This window comes from Microcebus murinus, chromosome 17, assembly GCF_040939455.1.
Source record: "Microcebus murinus isolate Inina chromosome 17, M.murinus_Inina_mat1.0, whole genome shotgun sequence".
Lineage (NCBI taxonomy): Eukaryota > Metazoa > Chordata > Mammalia > Primates > Cheirogaleidae > Microcebus > Microcebus murinus.
The window spans coordinates 28,275,912-28,297,312 of record NC_134120.1 but is presented as its reverse complement, the minus strand read 5'-3'; the positions used below and the strand labels follow the sequence as shown (position 1 = coordinate 28,297,312).

Below are 21,401 nucleotides of genomic sequence, written 5' to 3'. Positions count from 1 at the left end.
TTAGAGATTGATCATGAAGCCCACAGCCCTAGAGTAACAAAACAGACTAGAATAGCATTGTAAGGAATGTGATACCTAAATTGTCATTGGAGGTAAAGCCCAAAGAAGTAGGTCAGAATTCACATGCTAACCCTAAACAGGGAAACTGCTTGCTAAAATAGAAGAATTAAATAAGATCCTAACATAATGACTAAAATGTGTAGGATATAATAAAAATCCTTTGTCTTAACAACAACAATAACAACAACAAACAGAAAAATCACAACCTGAATGAGAAAAGATACCAATTGATATCAATAACAAAATTTGAAAGATGTTACAATTACTTGATAAGGATTTTAAGGCAGCCATCATAAAATGCTTCAATAATCATTACAATTTCTTCTGAAATCAATTTTAATAAATAGGCAATCTCAGGAAATAAATATAAGGTATAAGAAAAGAACCAAATAGAAATTATAAAAGTGAAAAATACAGTAACCCCAAAGAGAAAGAAATAAGCAGACAAAACCTCACTGGATGTTCTCAGTAGTAGAGAATTCAAAGGACAGAAAAAATCAATAAATTTGAAGACATATTAATAGAATTTACTCAATCTGAACAATAAAGAAAAAATAGAGTGAAAGAAAAAATAAACAGAGACTCAGGAATCTGTGATACAATAACAGATATCTAACCTGCAAATCATCAGAATCCTGATGGAGAAGAGAAATGGAGTGGAGCTAAAAAAATACTCAAAGAAATAATAGCTGACGATAGCTGACAACTTCCAAACTTGGCAAAATACGTAAAACTTGAGATTCAAGAACCTGAGCCCAAATTCAAATAGGATAAACCCAGCTAAGTATATAAAAAACACACAGTAATTAAAATTACATTATATATAAATGAAAAGCAAGTTAAATAACAGAAAACTTGTCATTTGAATCTATCGATGACATATAGAAGTGGCACAAGCTTTCTCAGGTCCTAAAAGAGCTGTCAAACCCAAATCATGTGTCTGGTGAAACTATCCTTCAGTAATGAAGGAGAAATAAAGGGATTCACAGATTCACAGATAAGGGAAATGAACAGAATTTGTTGCTAGAAGATCTACCTTCAAAGAATAAGTAAAGGAAACTCTCCAAGCAGAAAGAAAATAATAAGACAACTGGGATCTTCAGAAAATAAAGAACAGATGAGTAAAAATAGCAGTAAACATGATAGGACTATCCTTTACTTCATGAGTTGTTTTTTTAATCATATTTTTGAAGCAAAAGATGAACACCATCTGACATGGCATTGTATGTATGCAAAAGAAATGGTTGAGACAATTTTACCTAAAAATGAGTAAAGGGATCTAAATTGGAATAAGGTTTTTATACTTAACTTGAAGCGGTAACAGACTAAAACCAGTAGGCTGTAATAAGTTATATATGCATATGGTAACACCTACAGCAACTACTAAGAAAACTATATGAAGCCCTATACTCAAAGATATAAATACATCAGAATGGAATTCTGAAAATATTTTTAAGTTTTCCATAGTTAGGCCAACACAGATGTACATACACACACACACACACGCACACACACACACACGCACACACACACACACACACACACACACACACACACACACCATCCTGGAAAAAAGAAAAACAGAAGAAACAAACAGAAAACAAATAATAAAAGGCAGACATAAGCTCTAACCTATCAATAATTATTTAAATATAGTGACCTAAATAAATCAATTGAACGGCTTTGATTAGCAAGGTGGAATAAATAAGCACAAATTCAATTATATCCTGGCTATAAGAAACTCACTTCAAACATAATGACACAGATAGATTGAAAGTAAAAGGGTTGAAAAGATATATCATGCAAACATTAATTTTTAAAAATATGTAGTTATACTAATAACAGATAAAGGAAACTAATGCCAAAATAAATTACTACAGGTAAGGAAGGATAATACGTAATGTTAAGGATTAATTTGCCAAGAATATAGCAATCCTCGATGTATTTGGACCAAATGACAGTTTCAGAATACACAGAGCAAAAACCAATAGAGAAAAATAAGAAAGAAATCCACAATTATAGTATGGAACTTTAACACTTCACTTTTAGCAATTGATATTAATAGAAAATCAGCAATGACTGAGAATAACTAAACAACGTTATCAACCAGAAAGATTTAATTGACATTTATGGAACACTCTACCCATGAACAGCAGAATACACATTCTTTTCAAGTTTGCATGGAACATTCACAAAGATAGACCATATGATGGGTCATAAAGCAAACTTTATCAGATTTAAGATAATTAAAATCATATAGAGTATATTTTCTGACCACAATGTGTCAAAGAACAGCAGATCAATAACAAAAAGACAGAAGGAAAATTTCCAAAATCTTGGAAATTAAAGACACACTTCTAAATAATACTTGAATCTAAATAGGAAATGTCTAGGAAAATTAAAATAAAAAAACAGAATGGAATATAAATAAAAACAAAACATATAAAAAGACAAGAAGAAAAGAAGAGCAAAATAATCCTAAAACAAGCTAAAGGAAGAAAATGATAAAGATAAAATCAGAAATCAATGCAATTGTAAACAGGAAAATGAGAAACTAATAAAACTAAAAACTGATTCATTTAAAAATCCATAAAATTGGTAAGCTTCTAGCAAGACTGACAGAGATAAAAAGAGAGAAGACTCAAATCACTAATATCAGCAGTGAAATAGAGGATATCACAACAGATCCATGGGTAACAATTTAAGATAATAAATATATTATTATTTGTTCCAGTATAGTAATCATTTTACCATACATATGTATCTTCTAACATCATGTTGTATACCTTAAATGCACATAAAATTTATTAAAAATAAAATAAAGGAAGGATGATAAGAGAATGTTATGAACAACTTCACACTCATCAATTCAATAAGTTGGAAGAAATGAACCACTCCTTTAAAAGTACAAACCGACAAAAGTCAGGCAAAATTAAATATATAAACTGAATAGTCCTATAACTTTTAAATAAATTGAATTTTTATTTTAAAAGCTTCTGGTCAAGAAATCCCCAGGCCCAGATGGTTTTACTGGAAAATTTTACCAAACATTAAAAAAAATAACCCATAAATTTGTACAATTCCCCCCAAAACTAGAGGAGGAAATACTTTCCCAATTTATATTACGAGGCCAATGTTACTCTGATGCCCAAATCTAACAAAGACATCACAGATTATGAACACTATAGACCAATATCTCTCATGAACTTAGATGAAAAAACCCTGAACAAAATTTTAGCAAAATGTTACACAAAAATGTATAAAAGGAATAATGCACCAAAATAGACTGGGATTTATTCTAGCTATGAGAGAATGGTTCAACATTTAAAATTCATTAATGCAGTCTACTACTTCAAGAAGCCAAAGGAGAAAAACTGATCATGTCAATCAATGCAGAAAAAGCATATTCAATATGCATTCATGATAAAAATTCATTTTCATTTACTATTTGCAATTACTTATAAGAAAATTAAATACACAGGTGTGAATCTCACATCTAAAGTAACTGCATGATAAAAATCATAAAATGCTGATGATGCAATCAAAGAAGAGCTAAATACTTGGAGAGGCATATCATATCCTTGGATTAGAAGACTCAGGATAGTAAAGATGTAAATTCAACATAAATTAACCTATAGGTTTAATGTAATTTCCTTCAAAATCTCATGGAGGCCCTTAGTAAACATATATTTATTCTAAAATTAATAAAAAGCCATTAAAATAGCCAAAACAAATTTTAAAATAAAGGAAAAAATGAAAGCAATTCTCAATGTTAATGCTTACTCCATATATATAGTTGAAGTAATCAAGTCAGTGTGGAACTGGTAGAAAATAGACACACAGATCAATGGAGCAGAATAGAAAACCCATACATAAATGCACATGAATATGCCCAATTAATTTTTTATAAAGGTGTAAAAGTATTTCTATAGAGAAGGGTCTAAACTTTTCAATAAATGGTACTGGAGCAATTAGACATCCATCAGCCAAAAGAAAAATAAAATGAAAGAAAAGAAAAAAGAACACTTTATGTAAAAGTTAATTTTCAAAATGGGTCATGGGTATTAATATAAAATACAAAACTATAAAATTTTTAGAAAAGAACATAGTCAAAAATCTTAAGGACCTAGGACTACATGGTACTCTAGATTTGATAAAAAGAAAAAAATCAATAAGTTTATTTCATCAAAATTAAAAACTTTTGCTCCATAAAAGAGCTTGTTAAAGTGATTAAAAGGTAAACTACAGACTAGGAGAAAATATTTGCAAGTCACATATCTGACAAAGGCCTAGAATCTAAAACATGCAAAGAACTCCCCAAACTCAACATTAAAAAACAAATTAGAAAATACACAGTGGACATTATAAAAATAGACATAAACATTATGTTAAATGAAATAAGCTGGACACAGAAAGAAAAATACCACATGATCTCACTTACATGTGGAATCTAAAAAAGTTGAACTCAGAGAGGCCGAGAGTAGAATATGGTTACCAGGGGCTGAAGGGGAGGGGTTGGGAAAATGTTGAAGGATATAAAATTTTAGGAGGAATAAGTTCAAGGGATCTATTGTATAATATGGTGGCTATAGTTAATAACAATGTGCAATTCTTGAAAATCACTGAAAGTAGTTGTAAGTGTTCTCACCACAAAAAAATGGTAAGTATGTGAGATAACAGATATGTTAATTTGCTTGATTTAGCCATTCCACAATGTATACATATTTCAAAACATCATGTTGTACTTGATAAAATGCATATAATTTTCCTTAATGGAAAAAATAAATGCAAAAAGAAAAGAAAATGGTCAAAAGACATGTACATTTTTAACTGAAGTGAATATTCAGGTGGCAAACAGGCATGTGAAAATATGTCCATTATCATTAGTCATTAGAGAAATACAAATTAAAATCATAATGAGATATCACTATATACTAATCAAATGTCTAAAATGAAAAATAGTGATGACATCTAATGCTTGCAAGAGTGAGATTGTAAAATAGTACAGCCATTCTGGTAAATACTTGGCATTTCCTTTTAAAACTAAAATGGAGTTACCATAAAACCCAGCAATTATACTCTCAGGCATTTATTCCAGAAAATTGAAAACTTATATTCATGTGGGAACTTGGGTGTGAATGTTTATAGCAGCTTTGTTCATAATAGCCCCAAACTGGAAACCACCCAAATGTCTTTCAAAACATGAATGGATAAATAAGCTGCTTTATATCCAAATCTGAATACAATTTAGGAGTAAAAAGAAACACACTATTGATAAACAAAAACTTGGATATAACTCTGGAAATAACACTGAGTGAAAAAAGTCAATCTCAAAAGGATGCATACTAGATAATTTCATTTTTATGTAAAAATCAAAAAGGAAAATAATTATAGAGATGAAAAATGAGCTGGTGGATTAGTGGTTGCCAAGGGTTAAGGATTAGGGTGGGGAGGGGATGGAGCTGCAAGGAGCTACACCAGGGGGACTCTTATGGGAATGATACAGTTGAGTATCTTGATTATGAAATACATGATGGAACTGCATCAAACTATACACACACACATGCATGAATACATGTATAACTGGTGACATTTGAATAAGTTTTATAGTTTGAACCCATGTCAATTTCTGGTTTTGCATATTATTCTATAATTGTATAAGAAGTTTACATTGCACAAGCAAAGTGAAGGGTACAGGATGTTTCTCTATATATTTGTTCATTTTGTGCATTTATAATTATTTCAAAATAAGAATTTTTTAAAAGTTGGATTATAGAATTTCCTAAACATGTGATTTAATAAATTAAAAATGTACCCCATGAACTAACAACAATTGTTCCTGACTCAGACTATTTATAATTCAACCTATGGGTATCATTCTGTTGGATTTGCAGTATTGCCTTGAGTCTCTAAGAAACCTGTATCTGTACATATAACAGATATGTTACACACACACACATACATACACACACACAGTCTGATTTATTTGGTGCCACAAAAAGCCTACTGCTGAGATTTGAGAAAAATTCTCACAAATGTTAGAATGTGAGTGGACCAGGATACCCGGTGAAGGGCATGGAGACCTCACAGGATAAAACAAAATTTAAAACTTTATCCACTCAGTATTTATGGTATTTATTTCATTTTGGACAGGTCTTTTAAATGATTGGTTTTAAAAATGATAAGAGATGGGTTCAGGACAATTTTGTAGTCGTGGCTTTCATTTTAAGGAACCAGTCTGATTCCCCAAACAGCTTTTCTTTCTTCTTTTCTTTAAAAAGAAACAGGCTTATTTCCACAAGCTTTCACTGGCTTGTCAATTTTACAAATGTGGTCAATGATCCATGAAAACCAAACAATTCAGTGTAACACAATTTAAATAAAAAAGGGAAGCAAACAGTTACAATGTCAGTGCAATCTGAGCAGACACAACCTCTGTTCCAATAAAACATGAAAGTATCAAATAGAAGGCCATTTAGTTGTAGGTGAACAACAGAAACAGTGAAATTTAGATTTTTTTTTTTGGAACAATTTGTCTGGAAAGCTGGATTTACTCTGCAATACTTTCATCACTGTTGTTTTAATATTAGCATTAATTTTTATGTTTAAAATTATTTTTATATTTTAAGCCTGTATGTGTTTCTTCGTGTGTGTGTGTGTGTGTGTGTGTGTGTGTATATATATATATATATATATATATATATATATATATATGTCTCAAACATTTAAGACCTTTAAACAATTTGTAAATTCCAGGCTCGTTCTTATATTTCCCAAAGGATAGAATTATTCTTATATCCATTCATTTTATATTCTAGCCCATTGGTTCTCTATCTTTAGCATAGTGTACACTAGAATTATCTAGAGAATTTGTTAAAATAGGTGACTGTGTCCTACATCCAGAATTTCTGATTTAGAACTAGGACAGGGTCTGAGAATTTGCGTTTCTACCAAAATTCTCAGATGATACTGACTCGTCTGGTTTGAAGACCACTTTTGAGAACAATAGGTGTCATCAAAGATGAGAGTTTCCATACATTTAAAAATTAGTTTAGCTTTTTTGGAATGGCCAATTATTTTTCCTATGTGTTTCTTTGTCTATCTCCAGATTACTCAGTTTTACTTAGATCATGAACTAACGAAAATAAAAAGGCAATAATTTCTCCAAAACTCTCTTATGCATATTTCAATTATCAAAGAATTGTTATTCTATGTTTCACAGCTTAAAATTAGGAAAATAATTTTAAAAATGATTTTGCAAAATCCATGCACTGAAGTCTATGCACTTACGTTACCGTTACCAGAAAACTGCCTGGGCTTTCACCCAGATAAATTACTCTTACTTTTCAAATAAAATTCTCATATAATATTATATATAAGACTAGTTAGTTTCTAACTTATAAAAGAGCAGATTCAAAGAATAGCAATAGCCCAAAGACTATTGCAATAATCTAGATGAGGGATGGAGATACTAGCTCCTAACATTTATTAAGTCCCTACTCATTTATTAAGTGCCAAACTCTGTGCTAGATAATCTGCCAACATTATCTCATCTAACCCACCCAATAAACTGTGACAGAGGTTTACTATTAGCCCACTTTACAGAAGTAGACACTGAGACAGAGTCTGGAGTGCAAGATGTTTGTTAGGGATCAACACTTGTGAAAGAAAAGAAAACAAGAAAAGAAAAGGAAACAAGATCGAGCAGAGGGAGAAGTTGAAAATTAATGCAAGCTAAACAGAGCCTCTGCCAAATGAGGCGCGGGTGGGGACGTGTAGAGTAATATTTTCCTGTCACGGTGGTCTATATTGGGCTGATATGGCTGAAAATTTATGCTCACACTTCACTGGAAAAGGTTTTTCCCAGGAAGGGTGTGACCTCAGGCAAGAAGGCTTTCTGTAATTGAGGCTGAACCTGAAGTCTGCTGACTACTCCTTCCCCTATTCTAGGCAGGAATTGCTTCTCTGAGGATCTAGGTGTACATCTTGTGTGTCATTGATTTATTTGTCCAAGGACATAGGAATTATCTGAGTAATGATTCAAACCTAGGACTGATTCTTTCGACCATATACTCTGTTACTTTCTAAAATACATCTACTGAATATATTTCTTAACAATGGCACGGGAATTTCATCATGGACACTCATTGGCTTGTGTGTGATAATCCATTGATGACCTCAGGTACCGCTGAGGAATGTAGCAGAGTCTGTCCCTACATGAAAAACCCCTAAACCTCGGTTCAATTTTGTTGCCTGCCATCCCATTGCTGTGCTGTATGAGTATGGGATCTGTGAATAAGCAGCACTATTGCTTTCCCCCAAGTTACCATCATTTCTCATTCTGATGATTGAAAGAGTTTCTGAACTCATCTTCCTCCTTCACTGTTGCCCTATCCAATGTGTAGACTGTCTTAATAAAAATGCATTCATGCCACAACTCTGCTCAAATGTTTTAAACAATTGCTCTTCACACTTCAAATAAAATCCAAACTCCTTATGAAAGTACTTTCAAGACCCTGTATAATCTGATCCTGCCTCCTCACTAGCTATGCTGGCTCTCAAACATGCTGAGTGAAATCCCACAATGTTTTAACAAATGTTGTTGGCTCTGCCTGGAATGCTCTTCCCTCAAATTCTCCTTGCACTCCAGGTTTCTGTTCAGGGCTATCTTTTTAAAGAGGCTTTCCTGACCAGCCTAGAGAAGACAACCCTTTCTCACCCACTCCACACTGCTTTATTTTTCTTTCTTGCTCTTTTTACTACTCAAAATTGTGTGTGTGTATGCATATATGTGTGTGTGTATAATTTTATTCATAGCACCAATTTTGCTTTGTACAGTTTATATTCACTCAAACATACTCAAAATGTTCATTATCTGTCTCTTCCAGTGTAATTTCAGATTCCTACTGATAACGACTTTATCTGTCATGTTTACCCTTATACTCTCAGGTTCTAAATGAGGCGATTGTGAACTATTTTGTAAATAAATTGAATGAAAAAACTATGGTAGTAAAAAAATTATATACACACACATATAAACATATATACACACACAAGTCAGAAAACTCATTTGGGTTCAAATCCCAGTTTTACAACCTACCAGTTTTGATAAATTATGTAAAACTATAAGCTTTGTTTTGGTTTGTTTTTCATCTCAGTTGGAGTTAATACATTTATACTTTTTTAATTAAATAAAATAACATATAAAGAAAATGCTATGAAAAGGAAATATAGGTATAAATAATCATTAGTTGAATTTGAGTGTCTATCTCCATAATACTTTGTAAGTTACCAAATCTTTTTTTTCTTCAAAAAATTAACCCACATCATTTGGAAATGTGTTGATATGAATTAGCTAATGCACTGATGATAAAAGATAATGGAGTGCTACTCTTTTATTTTTTAAGTGTAAGTGGTATTTGCAATTAATTGCTGCATTGAGGCACATCCAATACACTCTGGTACATATTTATGTTTTGTCTTTGATTAAATATGTCTTCAAGACAGGAACTGTCTATGAAATTATTCTAAGGGTGCTTGCTATGTACATAGCAGGCAGGCTGATCTTCTCAATTTCCCATTCAGCTCTCCCTATTGCTGATGTGCACCCACAAGTCCTGAAATTTATTTCTTCCTCCCTAGATTCATTCTTTTTTGTCCTTCCTAAAATAACTGTCACTGTTCACCTGATCCTTCCTATCTGGTCAGGATACTTCTCCATTTGGCATATTCCTTCCTTAAATATACTGCCCACAAGGATCTTTTCTGGTTTTCAACAATTATTCCACTTATGGATTATGCCCTATTGTTGAAAATTTAATTTTATTGTTTAATATAGTTTTCTGCCTATTTCATATGCATAGATTATGAAGAAAGTGGAGAGTCCCTGAACATAAGGACTGGGTTACTCATTCCTTTACTGTTTTCCAAAACTATCATCAGTCTGCAAAGATAAGTAGATACTTGCTATAACTCTACAGAGATGTTATGCTTTTTTTAGATACAGCAATGTCTAATCCCCACAGCTCCAAATACCCCTCTCAGTAAAGGAATGAAACTATTTTCATTAGACATCTCACTGAAGAATAAATGAAGGGTCTCTCATGATTTCATGAGTTCAACACCTCAAGAGTTACTGTGGAAAGCAGAGTCTCAAGGCCCCACGCTGAGATTAAGCTGCAAGTATACTGCCAGGACTGAAGGGTTTGTCTTGGTCTACCTTCAGGATAAAACAGTTTGTGGTTTGCAACTGATGTAAAACTTTTCTAATCTAGCTCCCAAATCTCTGAAACTTAATTCTATTCATAGACCATTTCTATAATGCTTTGCACATTGGTCAGGGGTTTTCAAAACAGAAAACAGGAATTATCTTCCTCTACTCCCCAGTGTGATGGCAGGAGACTTGATAAATAGGGACAAAGACTATGGGAGTTCAAGGACCTATTGTTGTGTGGGAATTAAGAATAGTGTTAGAATAGACTTTGGACAAAATTGTCCAGCTGCTTAGAAAACAGTGCCTTTTAGGAGTTTTGAACTTCATGTCCTTACTCTTATTTTTTATTATACTCTTTCCCCCAACTTTCAGCTATTCCTGGCTCATCCAGGTCCAGGTCCACTCCACACCCAAAGAATTTTCATTCCAAACCCTCCTGCTCCTACTTGTCAATAAAATGCTAATATTCCATAGCCAAGTTGATACAAAAAAAAAAAAAAAAAACAGATCCATGACAAAAATAACAGTGGTTGGGAGGCCAACAGTAAAACACAGTGAGCTTTCTAACAGACTGGGTTTTGTCTCTCAACTCTAACTAGCTGAGTGATCTTGAGCAAGTTGCTGAACATATTAAAGTTTCAATTGATTCATAGGCCAATAGGCATAAGGAGCCTATTTCACGGGCTTGCCTTGAGGATTAAATAAAATGTGTTTACAGCATAGAGTGTAGAGTGTCTGCAGATATTAAATGTATCATTAGCATTATAAGCATCAACATGAATATTGTTCCCATATAAAATAGTAGCCTTTAAACAGAGCCCTTCCATGTTTTAGCTCAAGGAAGTGAATAATGATAAAAACACCATGCACTAAATCTCGGTTTTTGGTTTTGTTTTGTTTTCAGTAGAAAGGACATTGGGATTCCCCCAAATATTAATACATTAAGAATACAGGTACCTACACTACGAAATATGGAAAGAAACAGTTTTAATTATCAGTATTCTTTATTCTTTTTCAACCTCTTTCAATGTAGACTGACAAGGAAGAAGAGTTACCTAATGAGAATCTTAATTCTTTGCCTCTTATTGCTAAACAAAGGTACCAGCATGGTTCTGCCTTTGAAAGTTTAAATGAATTACTCTAGCTATCCTCACAAAACTCCTTTCCACTGTCCTTTGCACCGTGAGCCATCTAGGTGTCAGCATCTTTACTTTTGTTTATTTGATTTTTGTTATTTTTAGAAGAAGAAGCAGAGATTTAACCTTTGAAATACTGATGCAACAAAGAGTGCACGTGATTGATGTTTTAGTCTTAACTTTATCACAAACTGTAGTACTTTAGTCAAGTCAATTTCTATCAAGATATTCATTGCTCAAATATCCTCATTTTTCAAATGCTTGCCTTACAACTGCATAGAACAGTTATAAGATTAAAATAAAATGTGAATTGAAATCATTTTGCAAAGGAAAATCCACTCTACAGTTTTGGGAATAATTATTTCAATCACAAACACCACAGCCAGAAGCCAAATTTGCACATCAACACTTCATTATTGGAGACACTGGTACATGAGCTCTTTTTTACAAAGATTGTAATTTGTGTTTTTGTGGCTTTTTCACATTCTGTGACTATCATATTTACAATACTTGCTTTTATCATTGAGGAAAAGTCTGTAAAATCTGCAAAATTGCTCAGCTTAATGTCCTTTTTGGGTATTTGTTTCAGTGACGTTTGTGATGCTTGTGATTCCCTTAATTGCTAATCTGAAAGGAACAGCTAATTATCTAGGCTGGGAGGGGTCCTGATGAATATCCATTTATGAAAGCCTAAGGATCACCTTTGACCATAGGGAAGCAGGGCCTGGGGGCACTGGAGAGCAAATATCAGCCAGGTTTGGACTCATCAAGAACAGTTTTTCTAGAGAGAATACAGTTAACTTTGGCCTGAAAAAGTTTCCCAAATGTTCTGAAATTCACTAGCTTTTTCAGAGTCACTTATAGCTCTCCTGAGTGGAACCCAATCAGAGGTTTTTGTTCTCCAGGAATTCTTAGACTTGTAACAAAAGTGGTCATGTGGTCATCAATGGTACACTTCTTAGGATGCTCTCTCATATTACCTCCTAGAAGCCCTAAGAAAAGTAAAGCTGTTCCATTCTTCAGAGGAGTATCTGAAACCTTCATCTACTAAGCCTATATCTCTCTTTTTCCTTTCTGCCAAATATCTGAGAATAGATTCATATTTAACTGATAAGATAAACGTGAATTCTTAACCCATAGAAATGTAACCAAATCATAACTAAACATTTCATTGGAGAAAGGGAAATAGCAAAGCAATATAGCAGAACAGGTGCAGAAGAGACAAATATTGTAGCTCCTAAAGTAATAGTTAGCTGCCACTTTAAGATGCTAAGACTCTCAAGTAAAATATACAAACCTGTCACCACAAAAATGCATTGCACTAAATCATAGGAATATGTTTCCCTGTTAAGCATAAATTTATAAACATTGGCTCTATATGAGATCTTTTCACTTTAAGAAAACTTAAAATACATTAGACATGAAAATTCAAATTTATAAAACACTTAAAATAGGAGAAAACGATTTGCTTTAGAGAAGATTCCTACCTTAGCAAAAGGTTTTACTAGCAGACCCAGAAGCTTAAAAATAAATCATTAACTGGAATAACATGAACTATTAATATTAAAAACCAGCTCCACTTTAAGGTCAGAACAAATAAAGATGAAGCATCTCAAATTATAACTAAACAATTCAATTTAGAGAATTCGATTTATAAAAATTTGATTTGCATGCAACTTCTTGGTGATGTTACTTTGTGCAAAGTGAGTCAGGGCAATGGAATTGTGAGATGATTTCCATGGTCCCTGAACTAGGACAGCTGATGTAGCATTACCATGTGGAGATCTCAGAGAAAAAGCCATCACAGTTTGCCTATCAGGTGCTGCCCAAGAAGTAGTGTCTGAACACATAAGAATAAAATATAATGAACTATGTGAATTCTGGTAGTGAGTTGCAATCTAAGCTAGACATAGTTTTTTTTTTTTTTTTTTTTGCCTTAATCAATTTTGTTTGTTTGCAGTTGTAGTAAAATTCTCTATGCATCACAGTGATATAGCAGGGGCAGGTTGGAGGAGATTGATGGTATATAAGAATAATTTCGGATTCAATCTGAATAGTGGCTTGTTCTAGTTCTGGAAGGAAAGAAGGATCCTGCTTTGATTATCTGCTGTTGCATGAAAGATTACTCCAAAACATGGTGGCTTAAACAATTTTATTTTATTTGCCATTAATTGTCTAGGTCAGAAATCCAGACAAGACTCAGCTGGGAGATGTTTCTGTTGCATTTGGCTTGGCTTGGTTATCTTATGAAGTCACAGGTGATGGTGGCTAGTGTTAGAACATGCAAAAGATAGTGTCTTGGCAAAGACAACTACAAGCCTGGGTCTCACTTTGCCAACATGACTCACTCCATATGGTTAGTGGGGGCTTCTTTACTGGAATCCATGAGTGAACAGTTCAATTGCAAAGACGGAAGCTACAGAACTCTTAAGACCCAGCCTCAGAAGTTATACAGAATCACTTCTACTACATTCCTATGTGCCCAGATCCTAGGGCATGGAGGAGTGGTAAGGACACTCTGCAAAATAGCATGTGGGATGAGAAAGATTTTGGTAGCCAACATGATCCACCACAAGATCACAGTGATTTCTTAGAAAAACCATGTGCATCATTTATTTCTCATAATTCTCAATGTGAACCTTGGAAAGCAGCCATATTTTGTACCATGTGTCCTCAGGGAAAAGACAGAAGCTAACAGATAAAATTGGCACTCACCTGGCGGAACTGTTCCAGGTCAATTTTGTTACCCACCAACACCAGAGGAATTTCATAGGTGTGGCGGACCTGAAAAATGAGCTCTTTAAATTTGGCAGCCTCCTGAAATGATTGGCGGTCAGTGACGGAGTAGCAGATGATGAAGCCCTCCCCGCCTCGCATGTACTGCTCCCGCATGGCTGTGAATTCTGCCTGCAGGAAAAGAACAAAATCTTCATGGGATTTGGATATAGAGAGTCAATGTGAGGTCTAGATATATCATTATGAAATTTGAATGTTTTAAGCCATTATGAATGTTGCTATTTAATCATAGAAGATTTGATTTACAAGATCTTAAGAGAATATGTTATATAGCAAATTTTACTCATGGATTCTTAGGAATTATATATAGATGATGTATTTTTGACATTTTTAGTGACCTAATTTTAGGAAAATAAATCCAAAATTGTATACTCCAAATATTAAATTTATTTGAACCTGAGATTTTCTTTTCATTACATAGCTTAGATGTTTTTTTCATTCCATACCCCTTGGAATAAGTTTTTTTTTTTTTTTTTCCTAGAAACTGCTAAAGAAAAATGTATGATCTAAAGAAGCTGGATTCACTTTACAAAAGAGAGTAGGTTTATGTAGAGAATCCACCAGGTCCTCCAAGGGACCTGGGAAACAAACTAATTTTCTGCTCAAAAATAAGAAAACAAACTAGAGTTACACCTTAGTTATCCTTGTGAATGGAGGAAGTTGTTAGCATAGATAATTACAGATCCAGTTATAAGTTTGGGTGTTAGATTTATCTCACAGAGAAGTATAAACAAAAGGCCTGGATTGCTGGGTGAAGGGTCAATTTCTACATTCTATTGGTTCTTTCATCTCCTTTTCTCCTTTCAGAGGAGGGCAGCATTACATTTTAGATGGTACCAATGCTCCAACCTGGGAGATGAGACTTTGCTGTATTAGCCTTTCATGTTGCATCCCACCTGCCCTACAACTCCTTGGTGACTGAAAATTCAATATTTTGGTCTGAATTTCAATCTGAAAAGTTACTTTAAGTCTAAAATATCCATATTCATTTACTCTTATTTTGAATCTACTGTTTAAATGATAAGGGCTAACTAGAAACAAGCAATAGAAAATATAAAATATAACTCTGGCTGTGGAACATGCCACATTAAACAATAAAAGCACAAAAGGACATATGTAACTTGGACAATTTGTGCTGTAAGTAATCAAAGAAAAGAAACTTTAGGTGGGCTTCAGCTATATTTGAATAATTGGAGAAGATGTGACTTCATGTAGCACAATGTTTACAAGAATTCATAAGATACACTGCTCAAAGTAATTGTCTAAAGAAATGTTGATTTGGTTTAACCTATCTCGAAAGATGGGAGCATTTACATAGATCCAGAAACTTGGGCAGACTTAGGTGCTTACAAGTCCAGAGAGAGTGATAAATTTAATAAGGTCCTGAGTTAGTTGGTGAATCTCTTAAATAATTTTCAAAAATACAAAATAAATGCAAACAGTATCATTGGGTTCAACCAATCATTTCAAAGTTGCAATAACTGGATCCCAGGGAGGAGAGGAGATTTGTCCAGGGACAGACAGTCACCAAATATAATTCAAAAAAATCACATTACTTGATTCTCACCGTATCAATTTATTTAGCATTAAATTTTACTTTAACTCAATCCTAAATTTTTCCATGGAAGTGAAATATGGGAGAACAAAAATTCCACTGGACCTCAGCTTCATCCCCAAATCAAAATTGGATTATAAAATATCTGATGTCTCTCATAGTTCTGACATTCTTTGATTTTGAAACCTTGCATTTCAATCAGAACTCCATAGTTCATAAGGCTCAACTAGAAAAGTTGAGCCTTTTCCAGTATGGACTGAAAATGCTAACTGATGTTTTCCAAACTTATAATTATATTTGTCAAATATTTAATAGAAATGACAGAATTATCTTAGGAATACATTTGATCTTGAGGAAAATATAGATTTGGTAAATCAATTGTATATGATTAAATAATGAAAATGCAAACTAAACTGGAAAAGATATATTTTACAATTTAAAGTTTCACTCTAATTTCCAAGTATTATTTTAAGCTTAAAATTATTTATTTTTACCTAGTACTTTTGAAAATCAACAAATACACATAGAAAAATACTCTAATCGAATAGAAGTATATAGTATAGACTATGAATAGAAGTATATTCAGTTTCCTTTTTACCTTAAACTTCCAAATTTCTTTCTCAAATGCATACAGTTAATAGTTTCTTTATCCTTAGAGAAATGTCTACGTATATACAAGCATATAAATATTCATTCCACTTTATACATCTTTCCATACTCAAATGGGAACACAATATATACAATTTTCATTTTAATTTTAATTAAAATTTAATAGCCCTAATATACATTGGAGACTATCCCATATTAGCACATATAAAAATATTGCTTATTCTTTTTCATAGAGGCATCATAATTCCTTTTATGCATGTGTCATAATTTATTTAACTATTTGTGTATGGACAGGTATTTAGATGAGTTCTTTTTATTACTATTACAAATAATACTACGATATATATTCTTAAGCATCCATATTGCACAGAATTACATATACCTGAGAAGTATTTTTAGATCAAAAAGAATATATTTTTACCTTTAAGAAGTAGTACCAATCTCACTGCCAAAGACATAATATCAATAATACTTTCTCCAACATTTTATAAAATTGACTATTTCCCCTCATTCTCAACAATGCTGTTTATCATCAACTTTTTCTACTTTTAGAAATTTTGGGATTATAAAATCATGCTTATTTCATTTGTATTTATCATTTATGAGTTATATTTGGCATTTCCTGTGTTTTTATCTATTTTTATATTTTCTTCTACATACAGATTTTATTTTGTTGTAAGTAATGTAGTTTTTTTAATTTCAGAATATTATTGGGGTACAAACGTTTTGGTTAAATTGCTTTTGTACCATTTGATTAATAAGTGTGCCCATCCTTGAGATAGTGTGCATTGTATCCATTAGGTGTAATTTACCCATCCCTCCTCCCCTCTCCCACCTGCTTGATTTCTGATGAATGTTATTTCCATCTGTGCACGTAAGTGTTGATTGATTAGTTCTAAATTAATGGTGAGTACATGTGTTTGTTTTTCCATTCTTGTGATACTTCACTTAGAAGACTGGTCTCAAGCTCCATTCAGCTTAATACAAGAGGTGTTAGTTCACTACTTTTTTATGGCTGAGTAGTACTCCATGGTATACATATATCACTTTTTTTTTTTTAATTTTTTTTTAATTATTTTTTAATTTTGGTATATTATGGGGGTACAGATTTTAAGGTTTCAATAAATGCCCATTTCCCCCCCTCCCCCCAAAAGTCTGAGTCTCCACATATATCACTTTTTTTCTTGAAGGAGGACGAGGAAGTTGTTTCTTTTTATTTTTCAATTCGAGATTTATTTTTTAATTTGAACTGGAACAAGATCTCTTTATGTGAGACATGAGGAAAAGAGCAAAACACTTGATGACTTCAACAATTACTATACCATAAAGAAAAGACTAACACATTTGAAAAAGTCTAACAACCTATTAGGAAGACAGGAGAAATACTGAAAAGCAAAATTCACAGAGAATAATGTTGGATGGCTGAATGAATAAAGGTCCAATAGTGCTCGCTAACCAGACTCAAAGTCACATGCAAATCATATTACAAATAGATATGTCAAGGCATCATATCTGATGTGAATTAGAATCTCCAGGTATGAGATTCCAGCATTTGTATGTTTAAAGATCTCCTTGCATGATTTTGCTTTGCACTGGTATGTAGGGGCATGTGACTGTGTTTATGCTCAAAAGTGGTCTTTAAGACGTGGAAGAAGAAAAAGGGAGTCACAGTACATGACCTCTAGGCCTGTGACACAGTTAGAATATGCCTTTTAACAAATCACCTGACCTCTCAGAGCCTCAATTTCCTCCTTTATTAAAGAGCGATTAGGACACACATTTAACCTGGCTTACAGGGATAGAGAAAGGATCAAATGAGAGAAGAGACGTGAAAAGGCTTTGATGAATTTTTAAAATACAATACAAATTAAGCCTATTATTATCTCTGGTACAAATCCAGCAGAATAGAAGCTTTCTCTGAGAGAGCAGGAATGAAATCCTCTTTTAGCTGCATTAAATATAAATGTGGCAGTATTTTTCATATATGCTTAATCAGAAAATTATTAAACATTTTTTTCAAATAGGAAAATCTTTCCTCCAACAAAACAGATATAATGAAGATATCACAATTAATGAGGAGTATATTTTCTCTTAGATAATCTTTTCCAACACAAAACACGTGTGTGTGTGTGTGTGTGTGTGTGTGTGTGTGTGTGTGTTTTACTTAAAGGTGCACTGTAGGTGATGGGGCCCAGAGAATTGAGCAAAACCTCTGCACTATGTATCAATTTAATAATATATGATACAGAAATTGCTTTAAAAGGAAAAATGCTATGTTCAACATGTTGCTTCTGTCTTCATTCACTTATGAATTAAAGATTCCTGTGCTTTCAGTTCTGTGTATCCTGAATGTTAATATTGTCTTCATTTGCTTCCTGTTATAACTGAAACTTGTTGGTTAATTATTCAGGACCGTTACTGGATTCCATTTGCTATCTATAAGTAGGAAAATATCTATGAAACATATCCTCTACATAAAATGCTACAAATATTAGCATTTCTAATATCTTCAAAGCTATTTTGAGTACAACTTTGCTGTTTGATCAGTTCCCTTTGATATACTTCTTTGTATTAAAATAGTGTGAGAATTTTCTCAATTCTGAAAATGAGTAAAGGATTTTTGATGATTCTCATATTGCAGCTTCTTGATTAGCAGATTAAGTATTTTGAGCAGGTGTTAGCAAACATACAGACTGGACCAGCTCACCCACTGATTCATTCAAATAGTGTTACTACAAGATATAAGTGCCTCACTATTTACAAAATGCACTAGCACTATACCCAGACCAGCTTTTTAACTGCCCTTTAGTACAACACGCACATAGCCATTGTCTATACTGGCCCGAATGTCTTTTTAGCATCCCAGTGATAACCACGCCTCCATATCAAATATATTCTCCTAGGGCAAAATGTAAATCAAAAAGTAATTCAGTCACTACATCTAACACCATGCCAAGTGGTAGAATATACAAGAAATAAAAACAGTCTGGTCTTGACCAGGTTGGAAAAACACAGCTAGGCCAGGATAAAACAAATGAATAGCAATGAAATGTTAAATGAACCTAGGGATTCAGAAAAGGGCAGGAGCAGTCTACAGGAAGAAGTGAAAGAGGGCTTTGTGAGGGAGTAAGGGGTAATGTTCTTCCTTATATTTATTATTTGGACAGAACCACTCAACTTTCATGCAACCTCACTTCCAAAGATTATGTATTTTTACCCTTGTATAAACTTTCGTGGTCCAAATTCAGCATTTGTGTAGCAGTTATACATCTAGGGCCCACTTACCAGTTAATAATTCAGTTTTTGGAGGTTGCCAAACGATAGATGTGATTGTTGTTTTATTTTGTTTGTATCTTTTAAAAAAGGAAGAATTAAAAAAATATTATGATTCTGGTTAGAGCTGGAACCCATACTACTAAGTGAAGTATCCCAAGAATGGAAAAACAAGCACCACATATACTCACCAGCAAACTGGTATTAACTGAGTAGCACCTAAGTGGACACATAGGTACTACAGTAATAGGGTATTGGGGAGGGGGGAGGGGAGAGGGGGGCGGGTATATACATACATAATGAGTGACATGTACACCATCTGAGGGATGGTCATGCTGGAAACTCAGACTTGTGGGGAAAAAGGGCATTTATTGAAACCTTAAAATCTGTACCCCCATAATATGCCGAAATAAAAATAAATAAATAAATAAAAGACTTAAAACGTATTATGATTAAAGTCTAGTTATCATGAATTTACTATAATTTATGTAAGGCACAAAGATTGAAATCAGTAGAAGTGGTTCTTGTTAGTCACAATCTCATCCCTTAAACTGGTTAAAGATATTCAATTGAAATGAAAATGAACAAAGAGCTTATATAGATGCTAATAATATGGGTGTCCAAAATTGTGCCTAGAAAATAAAATACAGTTTAAAAATACTATACTATCTAATAGATTTTGGAGAATATAATCATCACCACTATCATAAGTTTATCTATTATTTGTCTTTCAATATTTGCCACACATATTTTTCAGAATCCATTATGTCATGGAATACTGCCTGTACTGTACCAACTCATTCATCAAATATTTATTGAGCACTTATATATGACAAGCATGTAAGATTTGAGATGGCTTAAAATAATACATGTAATAAAACAAAAATATGGATAACTAAATAAGGAAAAGAACAAATAAAAATTTGAACATCAAAACCAGAATACAGTGAGAAGACAAAGTTTGATCTATAGTTTGATTCTGAACATCTATACAACACAAGCTACGATGGAAACATAGTCAATTACATCATTTTTGTGTTCAGTAATACCAGATTAATTTGACACAAATCTTCCCTAAGCACTTATAGCTGATGGCAATTTTTCTTCTGAGGTTTGAGATAAGGGACAGCCCTCACAGTGTCCACCCAAAAGGATCTGCAGTTGCAGGTTTCCTAAGACTAAGGCTATGAATGTGCTTTTTAGTGTAAGTCTTGCCAACAATACCATTGGAAGGCTCAAGTAAGGTAACAGAAAAATTGTTCTATAGAAAATTAAACAGTATATTAAGAATGAGAATACACATAACTTTTTAAATTGTAGTGCCTGAAAAATCAGGAAGGGACTTGATCCTGATGTTGATATTGAATGGGGGCTGAAGTGTCCTTGGAATTCAGCTATGATGAAGATGGATCCTGGGAAAGCTCTTACCTAAATACAACTTGAATAAACGTTAAAGTTGCAATGCAGGACCAGCTACATAATTTTTGATTCCCAGTGCAAAGTGAAAATGTGGGACCAATTGTTCAAAAATTATTAAGAATTTCAGGACAGCAACAGTGGAGCATTACACCAAGCAATGCAGGGCCCTTCTGAGCATGGGCTCTGGGAAATTGCACGAATCACTAGCTCATGAAGCCAGTCTCATTGCAATGATATAAGCAAAAAATAACAGCCAGAAGCATATGTGAGGAAATCTTCAAAGAAGGCTCCCTGGGCAGGTCTCCCACAGTAAGGAATAGTGGCAATTCTGCTCAGAAGT

General features: G+C 33.3%; 1 protein-coding gene across 1 annotated transcript in view; it reads right to left on the bottom strand.

Moving 5' to 3' along the window:
* Positions 1-21,401, bottom strand: part of RIT2 (Ras like without CAAX 2) — a 339,847-nt gene that overhangs the window by 147,908 nt on the left and 170,538 nt on the right. The window contains exon 4 of the mRNA XM_012790300.3: positions 14,125-14,316. Within this exon, the coding sequence (XP_012645754.1) occupies positions 14,125-14,316 (192 nt within the window). The remainder of the gene's footprint in view (positions 1-14,124; positions 14,317-21,401) is intronic.